The sequence below is a fragment of the Marmota marmota genome, unplaced genomic scaffold (assembly GCF_001458135.2).
Source record: "Marmota marmota marmota unplaced genomic scaffold, marMar, whole genome shotgun sequence".
NCBI lineage: Eukaryota > Metazoa > Chordata > Mammalia > Rodentia > Sciuridae > Marmota > Marmota marmota.
In genome coordinates this window covers 18,620,431-18,632,177 of record NW_026000174.1, presented here as the reverse complement: position 1 = coordinate 18,632,177, position 11,747 = coordinate 18,620,431, and the positions used below count along the sequence as shown (strand labels likewise).

General features: G+C 34.8%; 1 protein-coding gene across 1 annotated transcript; it reads right to left on the bottom strand.

The window, feature by feature from the left end:
- Positions 1 to 9,407: 9,407 nt before the first annotated feature.
- LOC107157549 (olfactory receptor 52N1) lies at positions 9,408 to 10,376 on the bottom strand. Its single transcript, XM_015503906.1, has one exon. It carries the CDS (start codon positions 10,374 to 10,376, stop codon positions 9,408 to 9,410), a length of 969 nt encoding a protein of 322 aa, XP_015359392.1.
- Between the last annotated feature and the right edge of the window lie 1,371 nt (positions 10,377 to 11,747).

Sequence of the window (11,747 nt, the reverse complement as noted above, 5' to 3'; positions counted from 1 at the left end):
AACTAATTCAGGAGAGGAACTTGATTTTTGCAGAAGTCTCTGTCCTGAGGAAAAGGAATTAAGAAATAGAAATTTGATTTAGATCTTTGAAAATGCAAACTCAAAGCTGTAAAAAAAGTTATATTAATAAATATTGCCAAACATTTTGAATAATGATATCTTTGAAATTACTTAATGTATTGAATAGTATTACAATCCTGGTATTATTCAACAAGATTTATAAACAGTCTGACAGTAATGTCAAACCATACATAGAGAGTTGCAATCGCTTTTACAAAATAGAAGTAGAAACTGGGTAACAAATATAGGATAATGTTGACTGTCACACATTTAGATTCAGGAGCAGAAATAGTATTTATATATGATTCCAACACTTGACAGAACATGTGTCCTATGATAGCAAAGGTACACAGGTAAAGAATAATAGTGAAATTTGTTTATTAAAATAATTTTATGTGGAAAACTTTAATGGAAAGATTATGGTTATTTCAATCAAATGCACTTTATTTGCATTTTAGTTCTTTCTAAATCCAGGTGTATCTTGATGACATTTACTTCATTCTTACAACCTCTGTTGTTCATCTATAATTTAAGACTAATGGTGCTTACCTTAGAGATTTCTGAAAAATAAGCAGAAGTTTAGTTTATCTTAGGTTATCATTCTCATGGATTGATCATAGGAATCTTTTGAAATGTAGTTGTAGTTGTTATATGAATATGAAGTACAAGGATAATGCTATGGATATCAATTTAATTTATTTTCCCAAGAAAAAGAAAGATAAGAAATCTTCTTTTTGTGCTGGGTGTGGTGGCACATGCCTGCAATCCTAGAGACTCTGGAGGCCAAGGCAGAAACCTCAGCAACTTAGCAAGACCCTAAGCAACTCAGTTGGACTCTGTTTCAAAGTAAATAATAAAAAGGGCTGGGTATGTGGCTCAGTGGTTAAGCACTCTTGAGTTCAAACCCCAGTATCAAAAAAAGAAAAGAAAGAAAAGAAATATCTTTTGTCAAATAATTTGGGATCTCCCCATGAGATAATCTATTTCTTTTCAATCTCTTTTCTAAATGCAATTTTTAAGAAACATATACTCTGGACTCTTCCTGTTTTCTGCCTATGGTGAAGATAGTTTTCAAATATCTAAATTTATGAGTAAGCCAAGTCATAATTGTTGTGACTTTCTGAATGCATGCTGGATATTACCACTTTAAATTTCCACGAAAACGTTAAATTTACCATGTCAAAAATTAAACTCATCAATGAAAAATGTACCCATGCCAAAAACAGACTTTATCCCTGAGGCTTTTTGGATAATTGTGTCATTATTCACCACATTATCAAAACTGAACTCTATAAACTTTATGATCTCTGATATTCATTAACCTCATCTTAGTGTTATTTTTTATAATCCAGTGTTCCAATTGGTATTCTATTCAGGTTACCTCAACATATCTATTTTCCTGGCCTATCCTGAGACAAGATGAATTTGTATTTTTTTTTTTTTGTGGGGAGGGAATACTGAGGATTGAACCCAAGGGAGCTTTACCATTAATCTACATATCTGGTCCTTTTAAAATTTTAATTTAGAGTCTCACTAAGTTTCCGAGGCTGACCTCAACCCTATGATCTTCTTACTTGGGCTTCTTGAAATAACTAGAATTACAAGCTTATGTGCCAGCATGCCCAGCAACTTATATTTTAAGTTGTATTGATATGTATTAATATACATAATAGTGCAATTCATTGTGGCATATTTGTTCATGCACAGAACACAATTTGACCAGCAATATTTCTAATAGCCGTCCTTTGTTTTTATAACCAATTTCACTGAACTTTTTAAAGACCGTCCAGCTTTGTCTATCTCCTTGTTTTGCCTCTTCTGCTTTTCAAATCAGTTTGTGCTATTACATAATTTTGAGGATATTTTAAGTCATTGTTTAATAAACATCAACGTTTTCTCATTACTTTAAGGATAGGGCTCAAATACCTTGGCATTTCATTCAAACCAGTAAAATTTAGATTTTATCTTTCCTATTTCATTTCTTTCCATTCTCTAGTCAAACATATCCTGGTTTAGATGCTAGGTCATATGACCAATGTACACAAACTTTCATTCTTGAACTGGGCTATACTACTTGTTGATTGCAAAATGCTACCTAGAATTGATATCTAGGTAGGTCTTGCACAATTTCTTTCATTTATTTGAAAATCTCTGTAGCATGATTGGAAGGAAGGAAATAATAAAGAAATGAGTACAAATAAATGAAATAGAGACTAGAGAAACAAAACACCAATAATCTAAGACTGGTTTAATTTAAAGGAAAAACAAAATTGACAAGCATTTAGCTAGATGAGAAAGAGAACTCTAGGGTAAATAAAATCAGAAATGAAATAAAGACATTATGACTGGCACTACAGAAATACAAAGGATTTGAAGAAAATATTATGAATTACTAGCAAATTATATTCAACAGCACATTAAAATGGTCACTCACCATGATCAAGTGGTATTCATCCCAGGAATATAAAGGTAAGTTCAATGTACTAAGCTAGTCATAAATGCAATATATCATATTAACACAATGAAGGGTAAAATTCTATAATAATTTCAATAGATGTAGAAAAAGCATTTGATAAAATTTGACATCTACTCTTCTACTTAACATAGTACTGGAGGTCATAGAGCAAATAGGCATAATGGAAAAAGTAAAAGGAATCAAATTGGAAAGGAGAAGTGAAATTGGTCCTGTCTGGAGATGACATATTTCTATATATTAGAAAACACTAAACACTCCACCAAAACCCACAATCAACAAATGCAGTAAAGTTGCAGAATATAAAACCAACATACATTAATCATCAGCATATTTGCATATGTATATATGAGCAGTGAACTATCGGAAAAAGAAATGTAGAAAACAATCTTATTTACAAGCGACCAAGCAGGGTGTGTGTGTGTGTGTGTGTGTGTGAGTATAAACTTGACCAAGAAGGTGAAAGATCTGTACAAGAAAAAACATGAAACATTGATGAAAGAAATCAGAGAATTTGTGTCTACAAATTAATGAAAACACAATTTTTTGGCGTGTTAAAAGAATTAATATTGTTAAGCAATCTACAAATTCAGCACAATCCCTACAAAAATAGGAATGGCATCCTTCATAGAAATAGAAAAGAGTGCCCCAAATCATAGAAAACCATAAAAGATTCTAAATAGCCAAAGAAATCCTGAGCAAAAGGAACAAAGCTGGAGGCATCACACTGCATGACTTCAAAATATACTAAATATAGTAACACAAACAGCAGGTACTGACAGACAAAGACACACAAACCCATGGAATGGTGGGGGGCCCACAGAGGGCAGAAATAAATCCACATATTTAAAGCTAAATAATATTTGGAAAAGTATTGGTACCTTTGTAAAAAGGGGCCAATAACATATTGTGGGTAAACACATGTCTTTTTAATAAAGAGTGTTGGGAAAACTGGATATCCACATGCAGAAGGAAATTAGACCATTTTCTCCCACCACATGGAAAAGTTCAACCAAAAATGGATAGAGATTAAATGCTGTAGAATTAGCATGATCAGTCTTTTCTTGAAGGCAAGATCCATTACCTCATCCAGGTGGAAAGCAGGCAGTGGATGCCATCCTGCTGCATATGCTGTTTCACATCTTGCACTGAGCAGCCATTTGACACAAAATGGATATAGCATCCATGGTCGCCTCTGGCTGCTAAAAGAGAAAGCAGGCTCCTTTGGATTATCGCCTGATTCTAGTTTCCAGAAAACTCCTTTTCACTTTCATGCTAGCTTCTCTAGTTATGGTTCAGATCTGCATTCTGTATCTGAGGTGTAGTCACTAGGACACAGAATGAAATCTTACCAGCATTTCAAAAATCACTTCCCCAGTCCCCTGGGTAGGAAAGTGAAAAATAAACTGGATTCAGAAAACAAGATCTCTAGATTCTTCAATACTCTTTTTTGTTCACTGAGGTCATTGTTCTGATACATTTGTTCTGAAATGTCCAATCCATGCTTTTAGTGACACAACGTGATATCGCTGAACCTGGATGTCTTTAGTGTATAAACTCTAAATTAAATTCAATGAATTCTACTTGTTAAAGTTTTTAAAAAATCTATTGAACATCCACTGTATGTGGCAGGGAATATATACTTGGGCACTTGGCAGAAGGATTTTCTTCATCTCTACTCAGGAGTTTTTATGTTCACTGAATGCATAAATACCAAATTTGCATTCCAACTCAAATAATTATCCTTATGCCAATGGATAAAATAGCAACTGTTCCATTTGATTATCTATATTTATATATTTAACATATTTACATGATTACTATTGAGGTTAATCTGTGAATTTAATTACTTCTTATAATGAGTCTATCAATTCAATATTGTTAATGCTCCTTTATCTGACAAAGGAAGTATATTGAATAGCCTTCTTAGAGATTCAGAATTTTGTGTGTCTATACTGAATAGTGGTGGAGCAAGAACTTCCAAGTCTCTTCCAAACCAAACTAAACAGGTTTATTGTTTGAAATTCCCCTTACTTCTTCTTTGCCACCCCCACAGTCTCTCCATTTTTTTTTCATTTTGATGATAACCTGGAGACCTGTACTGAAACAATTTAGCTTTGTCCTTTCCCTGTGTTGACCTGTAAGTTGTTTTAGTGTATTGTCCAAATTTGTTACCTACTTTGAATGAGGACAGTAATGGATTAAAAAGAATTCTCAATAAATTGGGGTTGTATTGACTGAGTACAAGTTTTGTGACTGAATTCAGGAAAGGGAAAGGTGGGGAAGAGTGGGCTACTGATTTAGTGGGGAAAAATTGTACCTATTTATCTTTTCCTGGTTTAAAGTATCTTAGGATTGTTTCTAATCCTCCACATGACAGCATATATTTTAAAAAATAAATAACTTCCATTGTGTGTGTGTGTGTGTGTGTGTGTGTGTGTGTGTATATATATATATATATATATCACAATGTATTTTCCATACATCTATTGAAAGCCACCTAGGTTGGTTCCCCAGCTTTGTTATTGTGATTGTGCTGCTATAAACAATAAAAGTCTGCTTAATATTAATATGTGTGTGTGTGTGTGTGTGTGTGTGTAGAAGTGTTCTCTAACTCCATTGGAGATTTTAAGGGCATCTGACCCATACCTTTGCCCACCAAAAACATACATCCTATACAAGTACTGTTCTGAGTGTGGAATAAACATATGTTAACTTTTTTTTCAGCAAAATAAATCAGCAACAACATCCTTTGTAGAGCAGTAGCTTTGTGCCTCTGATGATACAGACAGAATGAAAAAATGCTAGGCTTTGCTATATTATGAACCTATGAACTCCTGGAAGGCAGAAATCATCCCTTACCCACAATATGGCTGCAGATAAGAAGCATGAGAGGTGTTCAGGTCAGGGACAGTACATGGTGTCCGCAATATGGCTTCGTCTTATAGCCTGGAGCGTAAGTGTTTAGGCCAGTGGAGATCCCACAGGAAACCAACACAATCTCTTCTGTCCTCAGAAGTCTTGAGACTTAATGTAAAACAGGCTTAAGAGCCCCCACAGAGCACAGAGTCCCTAAGGGAAAGCATGATACAAAGCTTTACATGTTCCTGGGGAACTAGTTCCTTAGCCATAGGTGGATCCCAGAGGAAAGCAGCCCAGAAGGTCACTCCCTGACACAGGTGTCCCACAATGAGGACTACAAGTTGAAAATTCTTGTCTAACACAATTAAAAATAAATTAAAAGATTGATATTTATGTAAGATTTCATGAATTTTTATTTACTATTGAAAATTCCAAAATAGTAAATGCTTATTAATTAACAAAAAAGAAAATAGTAACAATGAAGACATTTTAAAGTAACATATTTCTCTCAGAAATACCTACTCATAGATTTTTGGGTATTTGTATCCACAAATGCACTATTTTTTTCTGAAAATCATGATCAAAATTCACAGGTTATTTACCACTCTTAGCTTCTCATTTAAAAATATATCATAAACGTTCATCAATAACTTTACAATGTGTCTCAAAGTTAACACAGTAGTGTATTTTATGGCTATCCACCTGCCTTAAATATTTCTCTAATTAAAAACATTGAATTCATTTTCAATATGTTACATTGTAGCTTTATGATGATCATCCACATATCATGGTTGATGCTATTAAGAAATTTGTGGAAATGAATAGGTATTAATTCAAATATATACTACTTTTAAATCACTTATATATCAAATTTCCTCTAGAAAATTTGCACTCAAACTCTGTACCCTTTGAAGCAATGTCAAGTTGTTCTGTCACTTCCTTTTGTGAGGTTCTACACTAGTAGCTGGTTTTCTCTAAGCATAAATATTAGGAAATGGGAAGTCTGGTGAGCAGGCGATCCACTGATGTAGGTGGGAACCTCGTGTCCACAGTTGGAATTGAGAGTTCATTGGATCTTTAAAAAAAAACTAAACAGAACAAAACTTACAAAAGAGAGGTAGGTGCTAAGCTAGAGTTATCATTAGTAGAGTAAGTTCTGGTATTCAAATGCACAATAGGATGGCTATAGATAATCAGGGTCTGTACTTCTTTAAAAACTAGAAGAAAGACTTTTGAATGTTTTCACCAGAAAGAAATGATGTTTGTGGAGATGGGTTCACCATGCTTCCAACATTATGTGATGTGTATATTGAAACATTATCTATAAACCTGTAACTGTATAATTTTTATGTGCCAACTTTTAAAAAGTTAAAAATAAGGAAACCTTACATTTATGTCTACATGGAGTGACCTTGAAGAAATTGTGCTATATGAAATAAACTTAACTTATAGTAACAGAAAATAGAAGAGTCAGGTGTACAAGAGAAATATAGGGAGATGTTGGTCCACAAATGCAAGTGTGCAGATATCGGACAAGCTGAGGAAGACTAATATATAGCACGATGACTGTGTTTAGCAATAATACATTTTATGTTAAAATTTGCTGAGAGTACATCATATATTCTCACAAAGATGTGTCCAAGTTTATCTTATATAAACACTTTTTTAGGTATTTTGTCATTTATTGGCATTTCTTAAACCACCAATTCTGAATTCAGTTATAGAAAATACTTTATGGTGTGTTATGGTCATTATGAGAAACAGTGCATTAGTTCCTCAAAAAAATAAAAACAGATTTGTCATATGATTGAGCAATCCCATTACCATGTATATATTCAAATTAAATGAGATTTGTCTGTTGAAGAAGCATCTGCACACTACATTTCACAAGAGCAAAGGTAAGGGATCAACCTAATTGTTCATCAAGAAATGAATGCATAAAGAAAATACAGTATATATACACACACATGGAATACTACTTAGCCAAAAAAGGAGAAGGCACCCTATCATTTTGGGCAATATAAATGAATCTGGAGTATATTATGTGAAGTGAAATAAACCAGGCAGAGAGACACAGGTACCACATGAGGTAGATTTATGCAGAACGTTATCTTACCAAAGTTGAGAACAAAATAGTGGTTATCAGACACCGGGTTGTGGGAAGGAGATGAGGTAGGTCAGTGAATGCAAGGTCACAGGTAGGAGGAATAATACCTGATCTTCTTTTGTACAAGAGTGGGGGCTATAGTTAACATTAATGTATTATATATTTCCAAATAACTGAAGGAAAGAAATACATTTTTTCAACTAAAAATACAAAAGTAATTTAGAGAGGCTTGGATAAATTTGTTCCTTTGATTTAACAGCTTTCTATTTTAATGACAGTTCTAAAAGTCAGACATTTGCCTTCTGGTGTTTCTTTTCCATATACCTTGTTCTTGTTCAATCTGTGTAATATATTTTCAGATACTACTGAAAACTATGGATGCAGGTTCTTCATGAGTAATAAGGATGATGCTATTAGAACAAAAGAGAAGGAACTATAATCTTGATTTGGCTACAAAGTGATCAACATTCGCACTCAATACTCATATTAACATTCATGTAGCTATAGTACACAAAATAATATTTATTAAGTTTAATCATTACAATCAAATTACAAACAAATCCAGAATTGAATGAAATGGTAATAATTTAAAGAAGAAACTAAAGATAAAATTGATTCACATAGAGGTTTAAATTAGTGGGAAAAGGAGGACAGGGCCCATGCATATTTTTCATGTCTGTGGTATCATACAATATATATATGTATATTTATATAAAATATATAATATTTTGAGAGAAAGTGTGACTGATATAGTAATTGAATTAGTTCTCATTGTGTCTGGGCCTAGTGGTTCATGCTTTTAATTCTACTGGCTTGGGAGGCTGAGGCTGGAGGATCACAAGTTCAACACTAGCCTCAGCAATTTACTGAGGCCCTAAGCAACTTGGTGAGACCCTGTCTCAAAATAAAAAACAAAAAGGGCTGGGGAGGTGGCTCAGTGGTTAAGCACCCTTGGTGTCAATCACTGGTACAAAAAAAGAATTCTCATTGTGTATGACAGAATAGTTTGTAATCTAATTAAAGTTCAAACATAACTTAGAGTAAAGAAATAATCACCAGAAAGAACAACAACAGCAACAAAAAATACATATATATATATGAATACCACAATAGTTTTAAAAGGTTATTTCTATAAAAGAAATAAATGAAGGTTTTGATCATTTTTTTACTATGGTATTGTCCATGTTATTTGATCATAATTTGTATAAACATGCACACATAACATACCAAATTTAACATATTCATTAATAAATAAAGTGTATATTCATTCTAAGTCATATACAGAAGCACAGGAGACAAGAAAAATTGTTTTACAGTTTATAGGGTCCGAGTATGATTCTCAAAAGATGTTATTTCAAATAAATGTTTTTCTGAAATATATCATGCATGCAAAAAAGAGCAAACATCGTAGGTAACAGTTTCATGAAATGCCACCAAGTTGATAAACCCTGTACCTACCATCCAGAACAAGATAATGACCCAGGAAATAAGAATTAACTCCAAGTGATTTTGGCAGGACAATGCTGAGAAAGGTAAATCAGATACAGATACTAATGAACATAAGTTGTTTATTGTGAGGAATTTAAAATCTTCAAGACATTCAAATCCACCCCAGTGATCCAACCACTCTGTCTCAGTGTATGAACATTGTCATTCAGGGAAGAGATTCCTGTCTAGTAAGACTAAATGCTGTGAACATGGAAATCTTCTACATTAAAGAGGCTTTGAATTTCACACAGGGGGATTTTACCTACATGAACAGAGACTTAGCCATTCAAAAGAGGAAGAAGACTTTGAGTTGCAGATACGTGTTCCCTGTGGACACATACTAGGTTTCCTTTGGAGAGTTTACTGTTGGGTTGGTGATCTCAACCTGGGTAAGGGAATTCTTACATTCAAAAGTGTCTATTTGACGTTCTGAGACAAAGTATCCTTTCGCTTAAACAAGAACCTAATGACACTGTCTCGAATTTGCTTGGTTTTCACACCATACACAATCGGGTTCATGGTGGGAGGCATGAGTAGATAGAGATTAGCCATAATGATGTGTATGTGGGGAGGAATGGTGTGTCCCCCAAAGCGGTGTGTGAAGAAGGTGAAGAAGGCTGGGACATAAGTGATGACGATGGCACAGATGTGGGCAGTGCAGGTGCTGAAGGCTTTCTGCCGAGCATCTGCTGAGGACAGACTCACAACTGCCCGAAGGATCATGGTGTAGGAGACTGTGATGCACAAGATGTCAAAGCCCCCAATCAGAAGGGCAACCATTAAACCATAGATGGCATTGACCTGGACATTCCCACAGGAGATCTTTGCGACAGACATGTGGTCACAGTAGGTATGGGGGATGATATTGCCCCTGCAGTATGGCAGGCGCTTGGTGAGGAAAGAGAAAGGAATAACAAGCATCACGCCCCTAAGAAAAGTGAGCAGCCCGGCTTTAGCAATCACCACATTGGTGAGGATGGTGGCATAGCGCAGGGGATAGCAGATGGCCACGTAGCGGTCCAGTGCCATGAGCATGAGCACCCCAGACTCCATTCCTGTGAAGGTGTGCACAAAGAACATCTGGGCCAGGCAGGCCTTAAAATCAATCTCCTTGAGGTTGAACCACAGTATGCAGAGAGTGTTGGGAAGGGTGCTGGTGCACATGAGCACATCTGTGAAGGAAAGAAGGGCTAAGAAGATGTACATAGGTCTGTGCAAGGCCTCTTCAGAGTAGATGAGGTACATAAGGCCAAAGTTCCCTGTAAGGGCAATGCTGTACATGGCACACAGGGGGAAGGAGATCCACAAATGCACCTCTTCCAGACCAGGGATGCCATTTAAAATGAATGAAGCTGGAGTAAGGCTGGTGACATTTAGGAGTGACATAATGACTTTTGGGAAGTTTAGAGTAGAGCATTCACAGAATTCCCTGTGTAAACAGAAGAAAAAATTTCAGAGTGTCACTGACTAGCAGGGCTTTGTCCCATAAAATGGCTAATTCATCTTTCTTGGGGATAGATGACCTTATTGCTCTCATAGGTTTTACATGTGGTACCTACTCTCTTAGAGTCCATGCCTTAAGCATTAGATGTTGACAACATCAATGGCTTGTGCAGTTTCTTTTGTTATCATGTCTTCCATTCTCCAGGTTGAATTTGGCTACTAACTGACCAAATGGATGGTCAAGGATTGATTATATATTTTCTGGGATCCAGGTGTTCACCATAGTCAGAGATGCCCATACTAACCTGAAATATTTATAATCATCAGTTGTTCTGACATTCTAACCTTTCAAAGTTAATGTTTTACCTAATAGACTTGCTGAAGTTGATTCCAATTTACTTGTACCACAAAATTCCTCTCCTCTCTCTTCAAAAATCTTCACTACAGAAATATATATTTTACCCTCTCCTAATATCTACCTTTAATCAAAATGATGGACTGATCTTGAAAATAAAACATAGAAACAAATGCCCTTTCTAACATCATCACTCCATGACCTATTTTATTAGTGACAAAGTAAATAGGTAATGAAGAATCATTGTAATAGTAGAAAGCAGCCAATGTTTTTCCAATATTAGCATCTAGTCTTCTGGACTCTAGATCTAGTTCAATGAGAAAAAGATGCTTCAGCTTAAACTGCATCAGTCAATATTCCTTTATTATACAGTGCTTTATTTTCTACCCACATCACATCTTCCAAGACTCATAGAACAAATATTTCTCAAGCAACATAATCTACATAGCAATGCTTTTCTGCTGTAAAGTAGATTTTCAATACATTTTTTTTAAATTCCACAGAAAAATAGGCTTTAGGAGAATAAGTGTTGACATAAGGTGAGTATTGAGGGGAGAACATTTGATTTGATAGTATGCTGTGAGGAAACATGATCAAAGTTGTGAACATAGGAGGAACACAAAAGATGCACAATTATGTAGTTGGCTATATTGCTCAAGGTGTGCTTATTAAAAACAACAATAATAACAACAAAATGAACAAGTACTGTGGTTCTAGGGCTACTCCTACAGAAGAGGTTATGGAAGCAAAAATAGACCTTTTGATTAATTGATTAATTTCAATGTTGAAATTTATAAAACCTCCTGGATATTTTGGAAATTCACCTGGTATTCCAATAGGTATCCCCAGTAGAACTTTAAAAAGTGTGAAATTGAAATTCCTGCAATTCCTGATATTTCTGAATTTCCTGCAATTGACATAAATTGCAGGAAAATGGATGGAACTTGATACCTCTATTA

Bases quoted from the DNA above. Each gene is read 5' to 3' on its own strand.
- LOC107157549 (XM_015503906.1), bottom strand. From the start codon at position 10,376: ATGTCACTCCTAAATGTCACCAGCCTTACTCCAGCTTCATTCATTTTA.